Raw genomic sequence first — 27,561 nt, 5'->3', positions numbered from 1 at the left:
TTAGGATGCCTTCGCAAGACCCTTATGGAAGTCAGAGATTAAATTAAGATTTAAAGATTAAACAGGTCAACATGGGGCTTAATGATTTGGGGACATTTTCAGGGGCTTTAACGCTGCCAGTAAACGCCAGATAGTCGTGGAAGTGATGTCACAGCACATGGGTGTTTGGCAGCATCTCACTGAACTCATCTACAGACGATTCACAAGAAATGCTAATAGGGTTGAATTTCTTCCCACTTAAAACTCAGACAATGTTTTTCATAATACAGGCTATAATTTAAATTGCAGCTCTTGTGATTTGCAAACACGACTCGATGCGCAGAACAGCAAAATAGCAGAAGTAGATAGGAAACTCCGCAAACATGCTGACGCTATCTGTACATTCAGTTTATGAACTGACGAAAACATTCACAAACCACAGACACGCAGCAAGAATCAACAACAATACTGGAGCTCAATGTGTTGGATAAACAACCGTTCTCTGCTATCAAGAACGCTGGATTTCATGACAAATTTTGTAGCTACATACTGTAAATGTTTTACTAAGATTATGTTATGAAAATTGTCTTTATTTATTGTTCAGTTTTTTTGGTTGTTGGTTTCAGTTTTGGTCAAGAATTGTCATGTTAGTGCAGATGGGATAAAATGGAAGTTATGGGGACTCCTTAGAGTGCATCTCCAAACCTCATCTTGCTTTATGTTTTATTTCACTTTAACGATACTGAGCCATAATGAGTCTTGTGTAACTAGCTATAAGGGTCAATACAGCCTTGCTGATTCAGTGGTAAAACTCAATTTTACACAGGATAGAAAGCTAAACCACATTTCTAATGATTCTTATGCCAACACTGACAGTGGGCAGAGAATACACTATTGGAGTTCTTTCAGAATTACTGTCCAGGAAACACAATTAAAGTCCTGTTAAGGAAATCTTGGACGTCAGGGTAACGTGATGTTTGCAGTAGCTAAACGCAGCCAAGCAGCTGTAAACAGTAACTGTAGCCATGTCTCCCTTGGTCCAAGTCACCCTTACCTTCACTACACCAGAGACGATGAGATGAATTCCTTGAGGTTTGTCGTTTTCATGCATTATGATATCTCCAAAGTCAAAAATCATCAGTTTGGCCACTTTCTGAAAAAGGGACAGCGACAGGTTAATCACTCAGCATCTCCCAGAACAGTTATGACTTTACTGCTTACTGCTGCAGTGCTTGATTTTCTGAGTGAAAATAAGTTAACACACCCTCTATAGGAAATGAACAAAAACATTTTTCTGCAAATTTTAGTGCACACTTTATTTTTATTTGCTGAATTTGACATATTGGAAAAAATGAAACATCTCAAGCCACATTTTGTTTTCTTTTTTTTCAATATGTTACAGCAACTACACAGTAATTGTGCATTAAAATGTGCAGGTTTGTGTTCTCTGTAGAGGATGTGTTCACTTATTTTAGACACTTATTCAACTGTGTATTATTCATAAATATGGAATAAATGTATGTGTGTGTATATGTGTAGTTTTCTTTCGACAGCAGTGATATATCTATATATATATCTACATATCTACATATATATATGTCTCTTCCTAAATGCTCTTAAATAATTGATAGAGTAAATTCTGGTTTGACCTTAATAAACTCAATCTGAGCGACGTCACTGTGGAGCCATGGCACATTCTGTAGAAGGTTCCCGGGTGTTGGGGCTGGTATGGTCGGAGGAAACTTAGTGAGTTTCTTCATCCTTATTTCAATCATCTGAACAAAAACGCAAACACAGAAACATTAATCACTGCATTACTGAGCAAGAAAATGGAGTTCTAATACAAATGAAAATGGAATTCTAATACAAATGAAAATGGAATTCTAATACAAATGAAAATGGAATTCTAATACAAATGAAAATGGAACTGTAACACAAATGAAAATGGAATTCTAATACAAATAAAAATGGAATTCTAATACAAATGAAAATGGAATTCTAATACAAATGAAAATGGAATTCTAATACAAATAAAAATGGAATTCTAATACAAATGAAAATGGAATTCTGATACAAATGATGGCAAGCAAAAATCAAAATCTGACCTTCTTAAGTTTCTTGGATTCCACTTCGTCTAGGAGTCCTAATAACATGAGTGATTTGATGGTTTCTCTCTTGCTGTTCAGCACAGCTCGAGCAGCCTGCCTGGTCTTCACTGAGATGGCTATCTCCGGATGGTTTCTCTGAAGCAGACCTGTAGACACGAGACGTTTCACATCTGTCAAAAGCTTGTGGTCTTCTTCTGAAATCGGCATTTTCTCGCTGATCTTTTTTAATTTAGTACAAAAAATCCCTGTAGATGTTAATCAGCTCTGTGCTAATGCTTTGTGTCTATTTATGTTCAACACTCAGTTTCATGTTCATCAAAGTATCTTCGTTCTAAATAAAAATTTAACTGTTTTCTTTTCCAGACTGTTGTTAAAAGCATATTGAAACTCTTTTGGCTGATCACAACAAGGGGAGAAAATGCTAACGTTTGGCTTTATTCAAATATTTCTGCAAATATTTGCATGTTTAATATCGGTCTCCTGTTAATAAACCTAGTTAGTCTTTATTATGTACAAAAAAGTACATTAACGGACCAATATCCTTTATTTTTCTTGTATTTTTTCACTTTAATATAATAATATCTTCCAACCTCTCTTTATCCTTTAGAATTAAACAAGCTGTTTTTGTTAATGTTTATATGTAAATGAGCTCTGTTCTGATTGGCTGCCTCATTCAAAAGGCAGTCCGGGCTAAAAACAATCCTCATAACAGAGGCGTGAGCGGGTGGTGCCAAACTGCTGTAGGCTTAATTGGAAGATATGTGGGTATGTAAATGCACTGAACTTTGTGACCTCACAGAAATAATAATATATAAATAATAATAATAATAAATAAATAATAAATTTTTGCAGCTGGGTACACCTTGAAACTTGAACAGTGTTTCAGCGTTACTGCCCGGAGCTAAACTGCTGTAGGCTGAATGGCCCCGTCTGAAGGGTCCATAGGCTGATTTATGTAAAAGTATTTGTGACATCATAAAAACAAAAAATTCAAAATGAATTTCCATACGTGGACTGCGTGTACTGCTCACTTTTTAAACTTCAACATTTTTTACACAGATCTAACTACTAACATTTTACATCAACCCTTCTCCACTGAGGATTTTTCAGGATATGGGCCCTTTAAAAACGTTCTGTAAAGCCGGGTGTCTTCCTGTACGAGTGAAAACTGGGTGTGCATGTTCTCAGATCATAAAGCCACCTCACAAATCCATGTCAGCGAGCACTGTGGGTGAATCAATATCCATTTTGAGAACATCAGTGCGTTTGATATGTTTATAATCTGTGATTCGGATAGCGTTGATGCCGGGAGTGCCGCAAATCTACCATTTTAATGCTAATCAAGTGCTTCGTGGCTGCTGAGAAAAGACGCACGCTGCTAAGAATGTGGCTTTGTGGCATTCTGTCCAGCGGTGCCCCTGTAATCCGCTTCTTTGAGGTGGAACCTCTGTGCACCCGCGCTGTTTTTCACAGCCCACAATGGGCTGGTACATCCAGCCTGCATCTCTTTTCTTAAGCCTCATCTTCCCTCATAACAGACCTAATCATTTATATTTCATGATGCGGCCCATTTCCTTTGATGGTGCCGTTGGTGGAGATTGCTCTAAAAGCAGGGAAAGTCAGCGGGCTTTTTCCTTCCTCTCTTCTTTCTCCAGTCGCTGGAAGTGTGCGAAGAAGGTGACAATGTGAGCTAGTGTGACCTGACATGCAATTTCTCTCTGTCATGATTCTGTTTTCCCGCAAAGCTCTCAGGCCGGTCTAATTCCACACAAGACACCGAGCACTGCAACTTAGCACCGTGATGTACTTAAAACATCATAACTGTAAAATAAAGATCAATGTGACACTTTTAAAGGTCAAGAATATTCAGTAAAACTCACCAAAAGCAGCTCAGTGATTAAAAAACTGACCTAAAATTAACAGTATTAAATATACAGCACTGTGCAAAAGACATACAGCCTAGAAAATTGGTCAGTAAGTGTGTTTTCGTCTGGAAAAACAATATATAACATTAGACTACCTACAAAAAAACATAAAAACAGTAAAATGTAACAAGCTAGGAATAGATGCTTTTTTCTTATATCGCTCCTAAACTGTGGAATAGTGTTTCAGAGGATGTAAGAAACACAAGCTCTATAAATGTTTTCTATAAATGCAGATCAAAGATCAACTTGTTTATCCTGGCTTATTCAAAGTCACTGCCATTGATAAAACTGTTTATTATTATTATTACTATGGAGTTTATTATTATTACTATTATTATTTCTACGCTTTAAACATTTTACCATATGTTTCCTATTTACTTCTACCCTATTCTTTGCTTATAGGGCCTATATTTTTTCTTATATTTTGTTTTTGTTTTCGTAACATTTATGTAGTTATAACATTTATAACATTTGAGTGTGTTTTTAGCAGTTTTTACATGACAATTTTTACCAGTGTAATTTTGGAAAAAAAAGTTATATTTTCCAAACTTTGTTTATCCCTTATAATTAAACATACCGTTTTTGTTGCTGTGCCTTTAATACTGATAAATGTAAATGAGCTCTATTCCAATTGCCTGAGCTGTATTGTGCTTCATTCAAAAAGCACTCTGAAACACTATACCTTCAGTGTGGAAGGGCGGGGCTAAATTACTGTAGGTTGAATAGGTTGATATATGTAAATGCTTTAACATCACAAAAACAGTGAATTCATAACTGCCTGTTTTTTGCAGTTTAGTTTCCATATATGGACTGAATGGACTGGAGAGTAAATGGTACATTTTTAAACTAGGCCTGTCACATTATTACATAATTGCCTGACTGCTATTATTTCAGATAATTCCAATTATTTAAGCTGACCGCAGTTATTTTTTGCACAGTTAGCTTTCACAATTGAATTGGATGCGTTTTCATTAGTTGGGTTGAGTCAAATACATACAAACTAAGAAAATCAGGAAACGCATTTATTGGCCCACGTCATGAGTCTAAGAGAAACAACAGATCTAACGTCTGAGTGGTGCTATAACTCAGCAGTCAGTAATGTTTGTTTATTTGAGCTCAAGCTGCATCTGTCATCATGAAGGAAGCAATATAGCTAATTAACTAATCTGGCCATGTTAGGCCTGTACATTGAAGAGCAACGCCAATAAAATTATTGAAAAATGTAGCAAAAACAATCTGGTTGCTGGTTGTGTCACGTGATGTGACGCCAGGGTGAACAGGAGGCAGCTGCTCCATAGAACTACTGCAGAAACGATATCAAAATGTTATTGTAATGTACCACAGTGCTCAAACACTGAACTACATCAGCCATATTTGTAGTCGCGACAAATACAAAATACGAATAAGTGGACTGAAGCACTGATTTAACTTAAACAGAGCTAAAATGCTGTATGTGTGGAGCAGCCCTGTTTACACTGTGTCTTCATTTAACCAGGAAAAATCTCACTGAGATTTAGCATCTCTTTTACAGGAGTGTCCTGGCCAAAATAGGCAGCAACACATTGAAAGTTGTTCCTACAAAACCAATAACACATTACCAAAATAAAACAGAAAATTAAAAAAAACAACCCCCAATAAATTACTTTAAATACCGACAGTTTTAGTCGCTTCCACTGTTTGAAGAATGTTTTTAAAATGATTCAATGACACACATTCCTGAAGTTTTAAGTCTTTCTGTAACAGATTCCACTCAGATGATGCAGCATAACTAAAAGCTTGTTCAGTACCTAATTCAGTACAGATGGTAAAATTTTGAGAGCGCAATCATAATTCCCAGTTTTTGATAAATAAAACTACATAGATAACAAGGTAATAAACCAAGCATAGATTTATAAACTAAAATATACCACTGAATCTGCCTACGTGTAGTCAATGGGGACAAAGCTGCTTTTTTGTAATAAGCAGGTTTCCCTGCAGTTCTCTGTTCTTCACCTGATGCTCACTGAAACACGTGAAAATCTTTCCTTTTAGCTTGATTTGAAAAGCTCTACAAACTGACCTGCATTCAGGCTGATCCAGTACAGACTCAGCTTAATATCACTGCTCATCCTGATAAACTGATTTAGGCTCTCAGAATATCCTCATTATTATTTTAATGCTGGGAACATTTTTCTGAAGACATTTTCTCAGGACATTCGCCAGCTTTTTGTTCAACTTTTTCCCGTTCCACCTTAAATGGTGCAGCAGTCACGTTCTGAATTGCTACGCCATTTAAGGTGGAACAGGAAAATGCGAACAAGCAGCTGCAAAAAAGAAGTTGACTTCAGCTTCATGGAGGGTTGAAAGGCCTGATATGGGGAGGTTTCTCTATTTCCGCTTAACAGCTGAGTAACATTAACTGATTTTTGCTGTTTCACCGAACTGACAGGTCAGTATTTTGTCTCGTTTGCTAATGTTTGTGACAGCTAGTCACAGCTGCTGCACCATTTAAGGTGGAACGGGAACATTCAAACAAGAAACTGACAGAAAAAGAAGCGAAATTCAGCCTTGTAGTTTAACACAGGTGGTATTTTTGATAAGGAGTTTTAGCCTTTATCAAAATATCCTACCTAGAGGTTTTATTTATGGGTTTACCTGTAAAAATGCGCTGCTGTAGAACATTTTGATAAGGTAGCACAGCTGGTCAGAGCACCGCCACAGCCCGCCTTAGTTTTGTGTAGCTTAGTGATGTCAAATTGATGTGCAGTAGCTTTAGCTCGCATGTAGCAATATTAGTATTATACCTCTTTAACGACCTCGTAATTCAGAGGATCCAGTGATATTCGAGAGAAGAATGTTCACAGGACAGAACGTATCGGGTTCTGAATGTTTTTATTTAACACAAGGGGCGCTAGAGGCGATTCTCTATTGGCCATAGAGAAATTGAGCTCAGGCCCGGAGTTCCTAATATGGGCATAACGAGGACTACAGAATGACGCCCGACTACAGTGGTCTACTCAAAGACATACACCAGTTCCACTTCCTTTCTACAACATAAATATCACGGAAATCGCTGACTCATTGTACAAAGGCACAGTGACTATTTCATGTGAGGCAGCTGTAAACTTAGCTAATGTTACACTGTTTGGAGCGTCTTCCCATTAAAGTGTAGTACATGTAGTACAAGTTTTCCATGACACAGGCGCTTTTTAACATCTTTCTATTTTATTTTTCGAGTTACTTTCTATGACTGTGGATTTATTCTTTGTCTAATTTTTATGTAAAGCACTTTGAAATGCTGGACTTAATATATATATTTACATAAAAATATAAATAAAGATTATTATTATTATTATCAATATGTAGGTTAGAAGTGCACAGGTTTGGTTCCTGACTTCTCGCTGCTCTCCAGCATCATATGGATTGGTTCAGTTCCATCACCTGATTTAATTTAATGAAGAATTAATTAGATCAGGCTGGTATTGGATGGTAACTATAAATACCAGACTTCTTCGAGGACAAACGTTAAAGTGGTTATAATGACACTCCCTCACAGAACAATCACAAAGAGATGTACTCTGAAGACGTGCTGTAAATGATTACGAAGTTCTTACCAATTTCTTTTACAGCAACCTGCCTGTTCATCTCCAGAATGCCTTTTAGTTTCTGAAAAAAAAATAATTTAAATTTCTTAGCACCTGACTATATAATATATATATATATATATATATATACATATATATATATTGATATACCCATCGATCAGGCATAACATTCTGACCACCTCCTCGTTTCTATGCTCATTGTCCATTTTATCAGCTCCACTTACTATATAGGTGCACTTTGTAGTTCTACAGTTACAGACTGTAGTCCATCTGTTTCTCTGCACACTTTGTTAGCCCCCTTTTACCCTGTTCTTCAGTGGTCAGGACCCCCATGGACCCTCACAGAGCAGGTACTATTTGGGTGGTGGATCATCACTATAGTAACACTGACGTGGTGGTGGTGTGTTGGTGTGTGTTGTGCTGGTCTGAGTGGATCAGACACAGCAGTGCTGCTGGAGTTTTTAATCACCTCAGTGTCACTGCTGGACTGAGAATAGTCCACCAACCAAAAATATCCAGCCAACAGCGTCCTGTGACCACTGATGAAGGACTAGAGGATGACCAATCAGATGAGCTATCGTCTCTGACTTTACATCTACAAGGTGGACTGACAAGGTAGGAGTGTCTAATAGAGTGGACAGTGAGTGGACACAGTGTTTAAAAACTCCAGCAGCACTGCTGTGTCTGATCCACAGCACAACACACACTAACACACCACCACCACGTCAGTGTTACTGCAGTGCTGAGAATGATCCACCACCCAAATAGTACCTGCTCTGTGAGGGTCCATGGGGGTCCTGACCACTGAAGAACAGGGTAAAAGGGGGCTAACAAAGTATGCAGAGAAACAGATGGACAGTGTTTGTTTGCAGTGTGCTGTGAGCCTCCTGACCATCACAGTTCCAGATGAGTTTCTATGGGTGTTTTTATGAATTAAGGTATTCATGCAACCCAACAAATGGAAATTATTTTAGTTAAAATATAATGCAGGACGGTTTTTAACCATGTCACATTAAACATTCACCAAAGTGTTTTTAATGTCAGTTTATATGTGGTCTAGTGTTGTATTGTGTTTTTAAAATACAATGTATTAAAAACACTGAATTATTTATTGTTAAGAAATTAAGATACAATACTGTGCAAAAGTCTTAGGCAGCATTTAAAACTATTGATCTTCGCAGTAAATACATTTTTGCCGGTGAAAGCACTAAACATCATTAATAAATAAAAAAAAATGTTTTCAAAAATAATACGTTGGTCAGAAGAATTCAGTTAAATACCTCAACATGTCATTTTCTCAGATGCCTAAAACATCTGCACAGTACTGTACACATTTCAATCCAGATTTCAAAGGGAATAATAAATTAATAGGCAAATCAATTAAAAAAAATGAAATATAACAAATAAGCAAAGAATAAATAAGTACATAAAAAAATCAGTTCTGCTATCTATATACTGCATACTGTAATCGCAATATTCAGCTACATAACTGACAATATAGTGGGGTCCAGGCTTCTATTTTGCATTCTTTTCTAATTTAAAACATTTTTTATTTATTAAACTATATCATAAACTATATTATCAGCACAATAGTGCAAGTAAGTAGTAGAGTCTTTGAAACATCTAAATGAATTTCAGAATTTCTCAGTATTTGGTTGTGTGTTCCCCTTTCGCTTTAATGACGGTGTGCACTTGAGCTGGCATGGACTCCACAAATGTCTGCAAAAGCCTCTGATAAGTAGATCAAATCCTCCAGTGTTTTCTGAATACGAGCTTCACTGGAAAAGACAAAAAGAGGCCTTAATATTGTCAATATAACAAACTTGCCTAAATTTGAACATCTTCTCAGAAATATTGCATAATCTTGACTATTTCTAACTTATTTAACTTGTCATAACTTTTCTTGGTTTCACTTTTTTTCAAAATTCTGAAAAGTACTGAAACTTCTTTTCAATGTGGTCTTTTGGACCCCACTGTATTTTGTGTGTATTGTGTAGCCCTGAGTGCTTTAATGACAAAAAACCTTCATAAACAGACCTTAGAGACTGTTTGGTCATCAGCGATGTGGTCTATGATTTTGCTGATGTCCTCCTCACCGAGGATGTAGCCTTTTCCGATGTCATAGCCAAGGCTCAGCTGTTTATGGATCTGATGCTCGACTAATGTTATCAGCTTGGGAATAATAATCTAAGGGTAAACAGAATTAGAATGTATTACACACTCAGGGACCGTTTCTTCCCACAGGCCAAAACACTGTAGAGTGTAAACTCCAGTGCCAAAAAGAAAAATATTGTACAATGTACAATTACATACTATCCCAAGTTATATATGTACAACATATAGCTGTACACTGCATTAACCTGCTTGTGACGCTACTAATGCAGCCTCACCCTGCACTGTATTTTCACTATTCAAGATTCAATAATATCTTCACTATTAACATCAGTACTTTTGATTGCAACTCTAAAGAGATCAGTGGAACTCAGCATACCTTAATCAGACGCAGGACTCTGGTAAGGCGGAACATCTTAGACACTCGTACGATTCTGATCATTTGCACTTTAAAGCTTGCGACACAGTCATTAATGACAATATCTACAACAGCCAGTACAATGATAAAGAGATCAAACTGGTTCCAGGGGTTCAAAATGTAAGCTTTCCTCATGGCCAGTCCCTGTGGAAACATATACAGAAGTGGTGAAACACCTACTGTTTTAACACAAATGGTACCATAATACATCCTACCTTTAGTACAGCTTCAGCAACATAGCAGCTAAAGAAGATGCAGTTCACCACGTGGAGCTCCTGGCTGTATTCATCGCTGCTCACAGGGACAAACTCAATAATGATGGGAAAAATGTTGAGCAGGATTAAGACGTAAATGACAGACTCAAAGGGGACACTGAAGACAATCTGGCAGCACAGCTTCTGAACGGCACTCCTGCAGTCAAATACAAGATTCAGCGATTCAGAAAGCAAAATATTGCTAGTTGCACTGGGTGTAGTTTTGATTTCCAGAGTGGACGTTCACTACTAATCAGGTAATGCGTAGCCAGAGTATGTTACACTGTTGAAGTGTAATGAGTATAGCATAGAAATGGGCATAGAGTAACCATAGAAATGGGTGTAGCGTAACCATAAGTGTAGTGTGACTGTGGAAGTGGGTGTAGTGTAACTATGGAAATGGGTTTAGTGTAACCATGAAAATGGGTGAGTGGATGTAGTGAAACTACAGAAATTGGGTTAGTGTAGTCATGGTTGTACGGTAACCATGGAAATAGGTTCAGTCTAACCATGGAAATGTGCAAGTATAACCATAGAAATGGGCACAGTGTAACCATGGAAATGGATTTTCAGTAACCATGGAAATGGGCTTAGTATAACCATGGAAATGGACGTACGGTAACCACGGAAATGGGCGCAGTATAACCATGGAAATGGACATTGGGTACCCATGGAAATGGATGTAAGGTAACCAATGGAAATAGGCACAGTATAACCATGGAAATGGATGTACGGTAACCATGGAAATGGGCACAGTGTAACCATGGAAATGGTTTTCAGTAACCATGGAAATGGGCTTAGTATAACTATGGAAATAGATGTACGGTAACCATGAAAATGGGCTTAGTATAACCATGGAAATGGACGTACGGTAACCACGGAAATGGGCCCAGTATAACCATGGAAATGGACGTACGGTAACTACGGAAATGGGCGCAGTATAACCATGGAAATGGACATTGGGTACCCATGGAAATGGATGTAAGGTAACCAATGGAAATAGGCACAGTATAACCATGGAAATGGATGTACGGTAACCATGGAAATGGGCCACTTTACAATTTTATTTCTATCATACTGATCAATAAGAACAGACCTGCACTGACTACAGATTTCACACACAAGCTCCTGATTAGTGTTTTTGGAAACCCTGGTCCTGGAGACGCACTGCCCTGCACATTTCAGTGCTTTATCTGCTTTACCACGCTCACTACGACTCAGTAAGGGGTTGTTAAGGAGCTGATTAGCTAGGTCAGGTGTGTTGGAAACAGTGAAAACACAAAAATGTGCAAAGCAGTGTGCCTCCAGGACCAGGGCTGGGAAATACTACTCTAGATCACTTTTAAAATAGAGGGTTGGGGCCAAAACAGGACATTGAAAAGTCCCCGCAATTCCCATGGAAACTATGTCCTGTATCTAGCTGTAAGGTGTATTTTGTGTGATTCAGAAGTAATAGGTTTTCAGGAATTACCGTGAAGGACTCAGCTTCTCGATGTTCACGTTATAGAGCCAGTCCTCCAATTTCTTCTGCAGAGCTATGAGAAATCCTTTCGGTTCCCAGTACTTCTTTATATCCTGCACAGTCATGAACCTGAGGGAAGCCAACATTTCTGAATTACATCTGTCCTCTATTTAACACACCCAATCCGAGTAATAGAGGTGCACTAAGAGATTGTTAATTACTTTAGACTAAGGATGGTTACACATTAGAGGAAGGCGATAAAACACAAAGCAACAACAATAACAATGATGACGAGTGGAGTGTGTACAGCTCACTCAAGTGTTCGAGCTTGAAGCAGAAACAGCCTCATCTCAGTTTCAGTGGTTTGTCTGTTGCTTTGTTTTAAGTGCTGAAAGATTAACTATGTACTGTAACCATAAAGTAAAATGTGAGGCAGTCCAGAGCTGTTTTGTCTTCACAGGACAGTGAAACCATGAGTTTTATACAACAAGTTTTATTGCAGCTAAAATCAGATCCATCTGATTTCCTCATTCGAACTACAGCAAGTCTAAACCAAAGGAATATTCGGGAAAATTCACTGCTTACCTCCATAATTATGCCTGTAGGACAACCCCGCCACTAGGAAACAAATATTACACTCCCCTAAGTCATTTCCCTCCCTAAATCAATGCATTTTGTACATTACATATCATATCTCTGAAAATGCTGAATTACTTTTTGTTTTTTGACATGCAGTGAAATGCTCATAACTGAGGTCATAATGTGTCGAGCACACTTAAAGTCATACATCATGACGTTTAAGTGCATGATTGGGGGCAATTACTGAGGTCAGGTACCTCAAATCTGCTTACGCCCTTCTTACAGCTCATCTCTGATGCAGTACTGCAACTAAAATAAAGCTGTTGTGTAAACTGTGCAAAAAGAACAGCAGAATATTTTCTATACAATAAAAATCAGTTTACCTGATTCTTATTTTCAGGGGAATAAATAAAAAAATCTACATTTAAAAGAACAAATACAAATAATATAAATAAGTAGTGATTTTATGTATGGCAAAGTTTTCATTTGACCTTTTCTAAACTGCTCCTCAAGGAGGCACAGTATTATTTGTAGTTATCATCCAATACCTGATTTGTGTGATCAGTACTTCTTTACATTAAATCAAGACGGATATTGAATTTAACAAATCCATGTGATGGTCGGCGTCCAAGAGACTCGCTCAGAAGATATCAACTACTATTTTTGAAAACAAGAAACTCTGGTTTTCTTGTTGTTGAAATAGGATTTACTGTATTTATGCTCATTTGTATTCATTCTAATGATATGTGGTGTTTTTACAAGCACAAGCAAACTTACTGCCCAGATAAATGGTTTAAAATAATGTGCTTAGGCTCCTAAGAGTTCTCTATAAAAAATATATTTATTTATACAACAGTTAGTTCCGGCCACGCGAGCCGATTGGTTGAGAAGCGTTCTAACTGTGCTGTTATATCACCATAACATCACGTTTTTTTCACAAACACTGTAACACTGTATCACTCCGCTCCTTGCTAAGCAACGTCTTTGACAGCTGTAGGAGACGCTCAAGCCATTTGAACGTTTTTACTTCTTACTTTGCCACAAACAGAAAATGGACACTTTTAAGATCACATTTGACCGACAGCCGATTTGTTTCAGACTCTGAAGATGAGACGACACTAAATTCCCAAACTGTCATCACCACTGAGCAGCTTTTCAGTCGGCAGCTGAGACAGAAGAACAGCTAAACAACCTGGAATCAGCCAGAAATGAACCCAACACCATTCGCCAAACTAAATGGGCTGTAAGATGCTTTACAGACCGGCTGGAACAAAACAACATTAACATTGATCTGGCAAAAACTGACAAAACTGAGCTGAACTTGATATTGCGGCAGCTTTATGGGTCAGCCCGATTTGGTCGGACTCTGAAGATCAGACTACACGTTTGGTGAATGGTATTGGGTTCATTTCTGGCTGATTCCAGGTGGTTTAGCTGTTCTTCTGTCACAGCTACCGACTGAAAAGCTGCTCAGTGGTGATGACAGTTTGGGAATTTAGTGTAAGGAGCTGGAGAACGAACTGCCGGCTGTGCAGCGAGTGGGCGGAGCTCGTTACTCTGACATAACAACAAGCTGCTTGTTAAGGAACTATAATTTGGCGGTTGCTAACATTAAACCATATTAAACGCCGCGTTCACAGCTCAATTTATTTACTATTATTTCTTTATTTATTTAACTGTTGTATAAAAGCAATAGAACACTCAAGGAGTGTGTTATTGTGAATAATATCACGGCTGTGATGATCTACGGCGACCAAATCATGATGTTATTTCGCGATAACACACTCCCTCTCGTGTTCTATTGCTTCAATATCGCTGCTGTCGGAACAAAACCTACCTTCTCCACTTCTGTAGTTTTTTCAGTTTTTAACATAATGTGAAAATGCCATTTAGAATGAATGGACCAAAAGAAATGACCCAAAATTACTTGGAAAAAAGTCTGGTTCCATTGACTTACATTATAAGTAAAATTTGTTTTTTTCCTTCTGTAAAGTTACCATTTAGATACAAATGTGATTCATGTGAAAATTATGTACATTACTGCATAAATTCAATCCACTTTTTTCAGCGTACTTTGCTGTGAAACGTCATAGGCTGTAGCACCTCATATATATAACTGAGATGACCCAATTTTCCTCAAGCCCACTAACTACCGTGTCTTGGAGAAAACAAAGATGACCCACTGGATGAAAAGACGGTGGTTATGTCTCACAGCCAAGAGATAAGAGAAGATAATGTTCCAAAGCCCACCAAACAAAAGCTGAGTAATGGGTCTAGGTGTGGTGAATCACTGACTTTCCTTTGTGGTCGGTCATGATCTCGGCCGTGTCGATGAGGATCCTTGTGGCTTCCCTGTTCAGCATTCCGGAGCTGTACTGCTTCCAGTAGCTCTCCTGAAGATAAGCAGACAGTAAAGCATCTGAAGACAAACGGGGCTGAGTCAGTGCGCGCACCCACCTCCGTCCCGTTCACCCATCCGCGCTATCTCAATGCTAACTGCGTTACGCGCAGCATGAGATTGGGTTTGGGATTTTTTGGAGCCCGCTGTGACCCTGGGGCGACATCATAACCTCGTCAGTCCTGACTGGGGAAGATGTAATAGAGTAATTGATGAAGCCGCGGTGGAAGAGAACACAGCGAGAGAGGAACATGGAACGAGTCAGGTTCAATTAGACTCAGTGGGGTTTGGAAATAAGGCTGATATGGTTCACTACCTGCTCTTACTTCAGCACATCTGAAATTGTTTTGGCTTATAGCAAACAGTAGGGCTTGCCATATTCTGAACATTATAACCGTCTTTAAGTATTAGGAAAGGAGCTGCTTTCATTTTCTATTCTAAATTTAGTTTTTTGGTGTTTTTATGCACCAAAAATATGGAACTCTTTACCAATTAATATTTGTCAGGCATCGTCTGTTACTAGTTTTAAAAAGCAGCTGGAAACTTTTTATCAAAGTTTATCAAAATAAATTATGAACTCATTTTATTAATTCTTCTGTTATTATTTTTTATTCCCTTTATTCTTTGTTCTATTTTCTTTATATATGTTCATATTTGGTTTTATTTCTTATTACTATTACCATTTTAAAAAGCATTTTCTTTCCCCAATTGTTTTTATTTTGCTTATTTTTTTATTTTGCTATTCACTGTTTTACATTCATGATTTTAATGTTTTATCTGATGTCATTGTGAAGCATTTTAAGCTGCATGTTTTTATGAAAGGTGCTATATTATCATTATTATTATTATTATTAATATTATTGTTGTTATTATTATGAATTCCATTTGTTAACTTTTCATCAAATTCAAATCATAACTAAATACGAAAGATTAGAATCTGCACTTTACTCACATTTTATCCACTTGTTTCAATGAGCTACAAGTCTGAAATAATTCAAATTACAGCACAGCTTTGTTATTGCTGGCAGGAACAGAACTGAGGAGGGTTAACTGGCTGTGGCACTTTGGCATCCCTGTACTCAGAACACTGTAGATCCACCTGATTAAATGTATATTTTTCATAATCTTAAATACATTTAGATGTAAAGGGTTATCCTTAAACACCTGAAATAGTTTCTAAAACATATAGTAATTGAAAAGTTGGTGCCAATGTACAAATTTATTTCCAAAGAAACAATTTAAATGTAAAAGAAAATTTTTTGAAAAGCCCCTGCATTCAACATGTTCTTTTGAGCAGCTAATAATCCACAGAATAATTCCATATGCATGTTTTACTGTGTATCTTATTACTTTTGTAAAGCATCTTTGGGTTTGAAAAAGGAGCTATATAAATTTTATTTCTCCTTTTTCTTTTTCTTTTTGTTACTGTTATTATTATTGGTGTCGTACACTGTAAACTGTAAATGTTGAGTTTACTTTAAAAAATGAGAAAATGGTTGTCTGGATAAGTTGGAGAAATTGTGCTTGGGTAAAATTAGATCTCCATTTCTATTTCTGCTGGAGTTAAGGTACAAAAATATTTGCTTTCCAGTGTTCTAAAAATGCTGTGAGTTATTCTACCCATCATCAAATAACACAGAAAATTTTATTAAACAATTATTAAAATATTATAGACATAATCATGCTTCCTCTCGTAACTTGCTATGGAAAACAGGGAAAATTTCATTCTCCCCTCCAACATTTTACTTTAAAGTGTTTTAGTGAAAGTAAAAGTATCAACAAATGGAAATACTTCAATAAAGTACAGATACTTGAAAAAAGTACTTAAAAACATTACCGAAGAACATGTAGTTTGTTACAGTCCACCACCGTTTCTAAGTTATATTTGCTAGAAATTCACTAATATTTGCTTTTTATTCCCATTTATTCTCTGAACATTTAAATTGTTTGAGTAAATAAGCTTTTGTAAGTTTATCACCAATAATATAAACTATTTTACATGATAGCTTTTCAACCTCTTTGTATCCCTTACAATTAAACTGGCTGTTTTTGTTGCTGTGACTTTAAAACCAATATGTGAAAATGAGCACTGTTCTGACTGGCTGTCCTGCTGTACGCTGGAGAGGTGACTTATGAAAATGTGACAATGGACTAGGAAGTAAACGGTATAATATTAACAGTATTTTAAACAATGTTTACAGTCTTTTATTTCAAAATAATGAACATTTTGTTGAGTTTACTTACTTTAAAACTAGGTAGTTAAATATACTGCTATCATTTACAGTGTGTAAGTGTGCATGTACGAACCTTTAGGGCTGTCAGGATGCGCACACGGGCCGCCTCCATCATATCATCCAGTTCCCGTGGCGACGGGGCTAAGCGGACGCTACTGTCACAGTCTGGACACTTGGTGACCCTCGCACTGGGACTGAACTCTTCAATGTTCACCTAGAGATAAAAGATTTAGAGACCATTTATCATCAGTTAACTCCTCCACAAACTGTTCAACGCCAGTCAGGAACCCCAGGCTTGCGCTGTTCTCCTTAGACCAATAAATGACTTATAAATATCTGAAGGGTTAAGTCAGGCATGTTGGGTTAACTCTTATAAATGTAGTTATTACTGTCATTTTGCTACACATTCAATTTACATTTCATAATTACTTATACAGAATTTCATAATTAATAGTATAATTAATTAATAGTTGCATTAATTAATTAATAGTTGCATAATGAATTTCGGCCCAATGTAATTATAAGGTTCTGTTTGCGTTTTGGGCAGTTTTGAAATACTGAGCTACAAAGATTTTTAATTCCAAATAGCAGAACTGATATGTGGAACCCGTCTCTTCTATACATTAAAATGACAGACACTCTAAACTTATTTTAAATGTATACAATATCAAATTCCTATCAAATTTGTAAATGAGTTTTTGGGCCAAATGCAGAAAGAACCTTTAATCCTAAGAACTCACTTTCTGCTTGGAGTTCTAAGGCTCTGTCTGGCAAAACATGAAAATAAAAACAATTTTCAAGGAACACAAACAGTTTATCTTCATAATTTGTTTAGAATATAAAATTAGTGCTGTAACAGAGTGTCTACATTATCAGAGAGTTACATTTAAAGCTCTTTATGACATTTTATGATGCTGCTGTAAAAAACTGTCCCAGCAGGTTAGTTTGCAGGTCAGTCTAAAGGCCGTGTGAGGTTTTCTTTTGTATCAGAAATGTGAGTCTAATGACCCAAAATGTCTTATTTTAGAAAAAGAAGAAAAAGAAGAGATGGATGAATGAATGAAATCAATGTTTGTGTTGTAATTAAGAGCCTATGAATTCAAATATTTATTATTTAATTTCCTTTAAGGCTGAATTTAAGACAATAAAGTTGTAAGAAGACAGGCAGAGTTTCAGCAACATGTTTTTATGTTTCAGAAAGTTTTTTGAACTTTTCCCGCGGTCACTGAGCAGAGCGGCGACAGGACAAAGAAGCAGAGCCTTCGAGAAGGGTCTGGCTGCAGACATGCACTCTCAGCCTGACATGCACTGCCAGCCTATTGATGCCGCTCTGCCACGACCACATACTGCTTGGCAACAAGAGTTACACTGAACACATATTAATGCTGTCATACTGGTAAAAAGGTAATTAAATATGGAAACTTTAAAAATAAAACCTACTACGATGATAAACATGAACGTCAGGTTTAGTCACAAAAAAAACAGAAAGGATACTGAAACTGATGAAAGCCATGATGAAGGCGATTAGAACCGGTTATAAAAAACTGTAATATTGATTAAAATAGAGCTTATTAAGGATTCTAGGAGGTTGCGACAACAAACAGGCAACGCAGTACCGATTATTTTTGCTGTCTCGTCAATGTCGTCACAACCTCCTAGAAAGCTGTCAGACAATGTTGTCACAACTTTCTGAGGAATTACATTTCAACGTTGTGACAATGTAGAAAAGCGCCAAGCAGACGACGCTGTGGGCACCGAAACAGTACGTTCTCAATGTAGCTGTGTTTGCAGGGCCGTCAGGAATAAATCCTGATGGTTTTGCTTCCTAACAGGAATTGGCTTGATGGTTGCCATTAGAGGCCATTACGAAACGATCAAATGTAACTGGAATCAGTCAAAACACCAATCAAATGATCAGTATCCTTTACACTGTGATATCAACCCATCAGGAAAACACAGAACACCATTAGCGACTACTGAAAACCACCAGGAACCAACAGACACTTTTAATGGGTTCTATAACTTTTTTCAACAGGGAGGGACATTAAATGTAACTCTCTCACGAGTTATGGATGAAAAACGGATTAAGTGATGATGTCGCTAAGCAGCAGTAGCCAGACGTTACCGTGCTGTTGGGCTGCTTCTGCCGTTGTGGCAGAGAGTGCATGTGCACGTGACGTCACTGGGGCTGAGAGTGCACGTCTGCAGCCAGACTCAATTTGGGTACCTGACTGGTCCTCTCGAAGTGCTGACGGGCTCGCAGATAGAACCTTATAGAACTTAGTTAAAGTTCAACTTTGGAGAACCTTTTTGTTTTCTACATAAAGAGTCCAAAAATGCACACAACTTAGAAAACACCTGACAATGTGTGGAGGAGGGGGCACTGCCGAGCGTCACACGCAGGACGGAGAGCAGGTCGGGCTGAACCAGCGGGCTAAGTAGCTGATGACATTCACTTGTGCCTTGTTTCTGCCAGCCTACTTATAGCCATTTCTTTCCTCAGTAGGTGGCAGAGCCCAGAGAGAAGGAGGCCATCAGAGACGCGAGAGCAGAGCTAAGCTGACCAAAGGTTTGTATGTGGGCTGAAAAGCAGAGTGATTTTGTGTTACGTAAATTACAAGAAAAGCTCTCCGTCTCCACACCTGTCCCCGGTGTCCTAACTCCTCTCACCCTCAAAGGGAACCGTTACACGTTAAGAAGTTGGCTCAGATTAAGAACAGTGAAAAACTCAATTTTGATAAAAAGGTCAGACAGAACTTTATAATTCCAAGGGGACGATTTACAGCTTGATTTACATTCTGTTTCAACAGATTTGAGTCCGCGCTTTTGACTCTTTTCCGTTTGTCTTGATGTCAGAAAATTACAAACATGAAAAAACTAAACAGATGTTTCTGTAAAATAAGAACGGCATTGATTTTTAACGCTGTTAACTAACTTTTCTAGTTTGACCCTTTGACCCACCCGTACCAGTGCAGACTGAAGCCCAGCTGCAGCGCTGTATGCGGCTATAATACATTTATGTTGATGTTACATATTTCATTCATGTGGAATCAACTGACACCTTTGAATGATGTAAAGTCAATGGGCCACGTTTTCAGTGTGGGTTCAGTGGGATCTGCATGGGGTCCCAAGGACTGGGATTGAGAACTGCTGCAGTTGTGAATGATGAACGGTCTGAAAATGTAAGTGTGGTCCTTTTCTCACACAAACCATATTGTCTGGAGTTCTGTATGGGTCATCGATGTGCACTTGATGTTGTACCATCTCCCAGTTGGCATCGGCCAGAAACCGGTCACCTTTGAGCATGTTGAGGGTGCTCTGAGCGTTCTCCTTCATGCGCAGCAGCGCGCTGTTCATGGCCAGGCGTTTAGGCTCTAAAATATCACACATGCCTGCCAATGTGAAAATAAACAGCCAACAACAGTTAAATACAGTTAAATACATGTTCTATCATGTACAAACTCATTTGTGTTGTATACAAAATTCATATATGCAATCAGTTTTGCTCTATCAGCCACAGATTAACTTCTGCGAATCCTTACATATAAATATAAATAATGTGAAATAATAATTCATAATGTGAAAATGCCTGTTACCCTTTGTGTGTAAATTTTGTGAAGAACGGACCAAAAGAAATGACCCAAAATTACTTGGAAAAAAGTCTGGTTCCATTGACTTACATTAAAAGTAAAGTAGGTTTTTTCCTTCTCCTGTGAAGGTTTTCTTCTGACAACAGCAATATATATATATTTATATAATATATATATATATATATATATATATGTATGTATATATACATATATATATATATATATATGTACATATATATATACACTTTTCAGCAAATTATTTAAAAAAATAAAAAAATGAAAAATTAAGACACTAAAAAAAATTAAGAATTAAAAATTAAGAAAAATTAAGTTCTCTTCTGACAGCGACAGTATATTTTTTAATTTATTAATAATATGATAAATATGTAACAATAAAAGGCCCTGACCGAAGGCATATGTAGTATGTTCTATGGTATATGTTCCTATTTTCACACAGAAAATCAAAAAAACATGCCTAAATTTTGCAAACAACGTTGTTCATTAATATAGAAGTATACATTTATTATTTTACAAACTTTTACTGATGAAGAACTTTGCCCAGCGATGGATAAAGATTGCTCAAGTTATACATCTGAATTCCTAGAGCTATTGGCTGTAGCATTAAATACATTTTCTAAAACTCTCGTCCCGACTTCCCTGAGAATCTTGGCACAAAACACATTAAAAATCACTTTCTTTTGGTCTCTTAACCAAAATAATACACATTTTCTTTAAAACACGACCAAACAAGAGATTGTCAATGTTAAACCTTACCGATGACTTTAAGACACATATTCATTGTGGTTGCATTAACAATAAGGGTGAGAAGGACCATTCCGGAGGAAAGCACTAAAATCTGGAATACAGAGGATGAATGTATTTCAAATAAAGAAATAAGCAACAAAATATGTTATACACAGCATATATGACATCTTCACAACTTGAGCTGTTCATTTTATTTCTTCCCTATAAATTTATTCTGCTCTATTTCATTAGATGTCTGTCTGTATTAATGTGAGCTATTGCCACTGATTATCACATGAGTTAACATATGAATAAGGTCTAATATAAGTCTAACTACCTTTTCTCGAACTTGAAACTTGTCCAGGCCTTCTGCCTGATAAGCCATGAGGGTGAGGCTGAGGCAGAAAGCCCCTTTAGTTGCCCCCCAGAAGCAAACCAAGGCCCAGCGATAGTTAAAGCCGTAACCACAGCGGGACAGCAGCGGTGAAAGCAGAACAACTGTCACCAGCCTGAGAGCATTCAGGGGACAGCACATGTTACTATACCTCAGCTTCCAATACCTTTACTCAGGTAATGATAATAATAAAGTAAAAACCTTCATCTATTTAGTATACTTCATAAGTTAAAACTAATAACAGTGAACAAGGAAGAAAATAAACATTCCATGTGTGGTTTAAGAAGTACCTTATCGCTTGAACAGCACAGTAGAGACTAAGAATGTATAAAAAGTCACTAAAAGCCATGTTCTGAAACGCCTGGGCAATGACGATGCCAATGACGAAGAAGATAAGAGTGTTGGCCAGGTACGTCAACATCTCCCAGAATCTGCACAAAATCAGGAAAACAGGGAAAACTGTCAATATCTCAATATCATCATCACATAAAAAACATAAAACAAGAAGCAATGTGAGACAAAAGCAACAGAAAATGAGAGGGAGTGTGTTATCGCGAAATAACATCACGGCTGTAGCTCATCCCAGCCGTGATGTTATTTCGGGACGGCAGGGAGGCGGACCCAAGTACAGAGAGGAAAGGTGAGAAAGGGTCTTAAATGAATTTACTGAGGTGATGGAGTGTGAATTTGGTGATTGTGCCTATTGGAGTTGAGGTGGCTCAGAGCCAGGCTCGAACTGCCAATGTAATGAATGGCGGTCCAAGGAGTTACCGCTGCACCACCAGGAAGCACAGGCAACAACAGGAAAAACACCTCAACGAATGGGAAATAAAAAAATGGTGGGAAAAAGGCAAACGAAGGGGACGCTGAAAGCAGCACTCAAACAAAGGCTGAGATAGAAAAGTGATAAAAGATAATCAGAAAACAAAAAACACTTCCTCTGTGATTCTGAGAGGAAGGCAGACTTTATGTTTCACCGGTTTGCTCTTTGCAGAGCAAACACCTTTTGTATGGCTTGGAGCCGTTTGTTGCTCAAGTTTTCTTTTTGGCTTTTAGGTAGTTTTGGGCCAATTTCTCTCTTGATTTTCCAGCCCTCTTTTCTTTTCTGTTCTTTTCTTATCTTTTTCCTTTCCTTTTCTTTTCTTTTTGTTTAAATACCCACCTGGGCTAAGTACCGTACCGGTCACCCCTCTACAAAGGTGTGACAAAGGGCTGCTGTTTGCCACAGTCTTAAGTAGAGGAGTCCACAAGTGTGCCAGGTTGGGCCTAATCAGCCCGAGGGCTTCTGGGAATTGGAGTTCCTGAACTTATGGCACCTCGTGCAGGCAGGGCCCATACAATTCCAAAATGTTGTGCCCAACTGCAACAGAGTCAATAACTTCTACGTGCGAGCAGAGCCTCCTTCTCTGTGAAGGAGTGTTTTGCTATGTAACGTGTTTAGTGCTGTGTTATGTGTCATGACGTTCAGTATTGTTCGTGCCGTGACTGTTTTTAGAACATTCTTTCACTTGTTATGTATAGGCTGGGCCTAATCTTGGCATCAGTCCAGCTATAAAACTGTGTCAGTTCATTGTTTTATGGGCTGGCTAGGTGTCTGGTACCTGTGCGCAAAAATAAACTTCAATTCTCCAGACATAGTTTGGGCCGGGGTTCGGATTCTTCAACTGCCAGCTCAAGTCGTCTGTTGATCAGCGCGGCAGCTACACTAGGCTTATGTCAGATGGTATTAACTGGTACTGGTGCATATTTTGAGAGTATGAGTAAAAATAAAGGAGCGCGGTATTGGCCGATACTTGATATCGCCATCAGTATCGATGCATCCCTAATTCAAAGTATTGTCTGTGGTTATCAACCATACACTACAGAATCAACACACAGATGTTAGGTTGAAAATGTTGGAGTATCCTTTAAGATACTGACCGTAACAGAAAGACTTCAATTTCAGGACTGAAGGTGACCGTGTCCAGGAGAAGCCCCATTATAAGAACTGCAATAACTCCAGACATGCCCAACCACTGAGCTGCTCAGGGACAAAAACAAGTGTTTTAACCTGAAGATCATGCCTTTCATATGGGGCACAGAGAAAGAGATGTGTTCAAAATGAACAAGTCATAAATTCAGCTTACAAACTAAACCAACATTTTCAGAAATCACTTACCCAGATAAAATGTGATGTAGGTCATGGCGAGGCTGATCGTTATTTCTACGAGACCATCATCGAAGATGTGTGACAGCCAAAAGGTAACAATCTTTGACATAATAAATCCAATAAGAGGACTCCCCAAAACCTTCAGAACCAGTTTCAGAGTGAAATATGAAGCTGGGGATGAAAAGAGCAGATATGTTTAGAAACCTTGAACAACAGATAACGAGAAAAATAGATGAATATTTACAAAGGAGCCAAAAAGTACCATCAATGAAACTCAGATGAGTGGCAAGGTCTTTAAACACTTCAAATGTGATGAAGGCGGTGCCGTCAACAAACAAAGACTCGCCCTCTGTAATCAGAATCAGAGGCTTGGCCGTTCCTGTCAAAAAGAAAGACTATTTTTACAAGGATAGTTTTTTTTCCCCCAATTTAGTCATCTCCAATTCCACCCGCTAGTTAGGACTCACCCAGTCACATGATACTACCAGCACTTACATTTACGGCATTTAGCAGACACTCTTATCCAAAGCGACTTACAATTTGATCATTTTACACAGGTAGGTGAAGGTAGTGCTAGGAGTCTTGCCCAAGGACTCTTATTGGTATAGTGTAGGGTATCTACCCAGGCAGGGATTGAACCCCAGTCCACAGCGTAGAAGGCAGAGGTGTTACCCACTGCACTACACCAACCAGCACTTGGAGGGCGAAGGCGAGCACAGGCTTCCTCCGAGACCTGTGAAGCGCCACCGCATGTTTTCAAACTGCCACTAACACAACGTCATCGGACAGCCAAATGCGCTCGGAGAACCACCAGTTCTGTTACGTCAGCTAACAGACGCCTGCACTGGCTAGCATTGTGCTGAGTGATGGGGAGACGGGGGGCCATTCTGCCCACCCAGAGAGAGCGAGAACAATAGTGCTCTCTTGGCCACGGATGGCTGTAGCACCACCGGGGATCAAACTTGCGATCTCATGATGACAGGGCCAACGCTTGCACCACTCGGGGAAAAAAAAACTAATGTTGCTAACAATGAATTAAACTTAAAGGCCACCAATTAGCGTGATACAAATGCTATAATGCTAATTGGTTCATTAATTTTTAGTTAAGTTAGTATGTTTGATTGTAGCATGTTTGCTCTCAAGAACACTTTTGAGCAACTTTATTTTTAAAAATGTACGCAAAATGCAGTGGTAGCCTATTTAAATAATTAAACGTACTGAAAATATTAAAAGTATTGAACTTTTGATACATTGTGTAGCTCTTTGGTTAAACTGTTTCTTTCTTCTTAACGCTGCCAGATCAATTCAGTTGTCAGAGGCATCAGATTATTAGACCCAGATGTGTTACGTTAGGGTTTGAATGAAAATCAGTAAAAGTATATCTCTATAAAAGTAGTTTTGGGAACCTCAAACTAAAACCTGATGGCAGCTGTATTTATGGGCCACATTAAAGGTAAATAAAACAAACAGCATCATGCTCGCCAACTTAAGCAAGAATCTCTAAAAGCAATGTTTGGGCAAAAAATTTAATTGAAAATTTTCTATTTTATTTTGTATAACTTTTTACATTAAAAAGTCAGACTATGCTTCGTTTATGTTTTAGTGACCTCTTTATCTTTTCTGTAAGGGTTTCAAACCATGGGCTACTATGTGTCCCCCGCACCAAATTAAATCAAAGGGGACTGTGTTTTTTGCAGCTTACACTCTGAAACTGTGGAACAATCTCCCCAATGACAGCAATGACACTCAGACTCAGTTGTGTTTAAAGACTCATTCTCTTGCTTTTAGTAGCTCTTAAATTAGGTCAGTGTGGATTTTAGTATTTTTGTGTTTATTGCTAATGGTGTGGTATTGTGAAGCACTTTGAGACGTGTTCTAGAAAAGTAGAGCATCTATATTTAACCCTTAGAAACCTAAAATTTCGGGAAATTTTATGAGAATTACTTTTACAATTGCAATTACAAAGTATTTACAAGTGACAATTACACATGCCATATGTTGTTATTTTCAGGAGACCCATGGGCCATTGTTTGATATGCCATGTAAATGCTAACAGAAATTTGATATCTTTTTGAATTTGGGTCATTTCTGATCAATATTTTACGTAACGCCTGCTAAATTTTGTATTTTTTTAATTATAGAGATCTTGAAAACAAGGGCAGTTGTAGTTATCTTTTCAGAAACTGTTAGTCTGGAGTGTCTGTGAGCTGAAAGTGCAATAATTCTGATGTTGATTCATTCTGCTGGTTATTATCAGTGAAAATAAACCATTAGCATAAGGGTGGACATGTTTTTTTATTGATTTTCTGTCCTCTTGGATTCATGCTGAGTGCTAAAACTCTGATACACAGCAAGACTGGCTTTATTTTTAATTACAAATTGAGTTGCATGCTTAATATCATATATTTTTAATATCATATATTTCAATGTAAACTGTAAGCCCTTTGTTTATAATATGAAGGCTAAAAGCAGCTCGATGACGTCATGCTTGCTAGTTAGGGGCGGGTCTGCTGAATGATATGTGGAGCATGTTTGTATCTTAAACCGTTCTGAAGGTACGCTAAAATGCTTACAAAAGTCAAGTCAAAATGTATTTATACAGTGCATTTTAGTCACTAAGCAGCTTTACAGAAAATCCAGGTCCAAGTCCCAGTGAGCGTCACCAAGAAAAACTCTCTAAGAGAAGGAGGAAGAACTCAAAAGAGGAACCCATCCTTCTCTGGTCAACAATAGCACAACAAAAGCGATATGAACAGAGAATAAGATTTTACAGTTAATATACATTAATGAATATAGAGAAAAGGAAAAAAAAGAAAACAGCCTGTCATTGGACAAAAGTATTCACCAATAATAACCGATGACAACATTCATAACACACTGATAATGACGACACAGAGATATGCAAACAGAATGAAACTGACAAAACCACCACAGCTTAGATATCACATGCTCTGTCTGCGTGTGGGCGGAGCTGCTGAGACGGCGGCCTCCGGCACATAGCGCAGAAGCTATACACTTAATTTTGAAAGCACTTCACAAATTTACATGTTTAGTGCGGAAATAATGCAGTGACTGGACTAAACTACGAGTTCTGGCAAATCCTGCAAGGTTTGCTTGAATTCTCACGATCACAAGTTTGCAAATTCTTGAAGAGTCTGATGAGATTATTTGAAAGCTCCACCCAGTTAATGTGACTGTGTGATGATTTAGGGATATAGTTAACACTTCTATGACTTGCTAGTTACATTAGCCACATAGCTCCAGTGTAAAACTAAAGAGACAAGAAACATGTTGTCTATATTTGGGTTAAGGAGAGGAAACCGTGTAAATTTGACTTTTGAGCTCAATCATCGATTAAAATAAATGCACTACTGGTCCCGCAGTTTTGCATGTATAATTCCAAATTTAACTGCTAATATTTTCAGCACATCTTGTGGCGATTCTGTTCTTATTATGTCTGAAGGTACTTACCGAGACTGTGTAGCTGAGACACCGTCACGAAAGGGTCGAGAGTACTGACGATGGCTCCAAACATCATGCCAACGTACCAGCTCCAGTCAGAAAACATTTTCACTACTACCACTCCAGTCAGGCAGGTGCTGAGTAAAAACCCAGGTACCGCAAGAATCAG

At 37.9% G+C, this 27,561-nt stretch overlaps 1 protein-coding gene across 1 annotated transcript; it reads right to left on the bottom strand.

Annotated features, from left to right (window-relative positions):
• On the bottom strand, window positions 1-27,468 carry LOC118806497 (sodium/hydrogen exchanger 10-like). The gene is made up of 19 exons (XM_036567928.1): window positions 27,402-27,468; window positions 24,193-24,309; window positions 23,940-24,101; window positions 23,702-23,804; window positions 22,072-22,212; window positions 21,725-21,896; window positions 21,418-21,499; window positions 20,315-20,445; window positions 17,127-17,267; window positions 14,717-14,814; window positions 11,852-11,971; window positions 10,390-10,537; window positions 10,088-10,270; window positions 9,634-9,783; window positions 7,606-7,657; window positions 2,085-2,233; window positions 1,629-1,754; window positions 1,034-1,132; window positions 1-21 (listed from the first exon to the last, which is right to left on the bottom strand). Exons 1-19 carry the CDS (start codon window positions 27,466-27,468, stop codon window positions 1-3), a joined length of 2,262 nt encoding a protein of 753 aa, XP_036423821.1.
• Window positions 27,469-27,561: the final 93 nt, after the last annotated feature.

The sequence above is a fragment of the Colossoma macropomum genome, unplaced genomic scaffold, assembly GCF_904425465.1.
Source record: "Colossoma macropomum unplaced genomic scaffold, Colossoma_macropomum, whole genome shotgun sequence".
Classification (NCBI taxonomy): Eukaryota; Metazoa; Chordata; class Actinopteri; order Characiformes; family Serrasalmidae; genus Colossoma; species Colossoma macropomum.
This window is presented reverse-complemented; position numbering and strand designations above follow the sequence as displayed.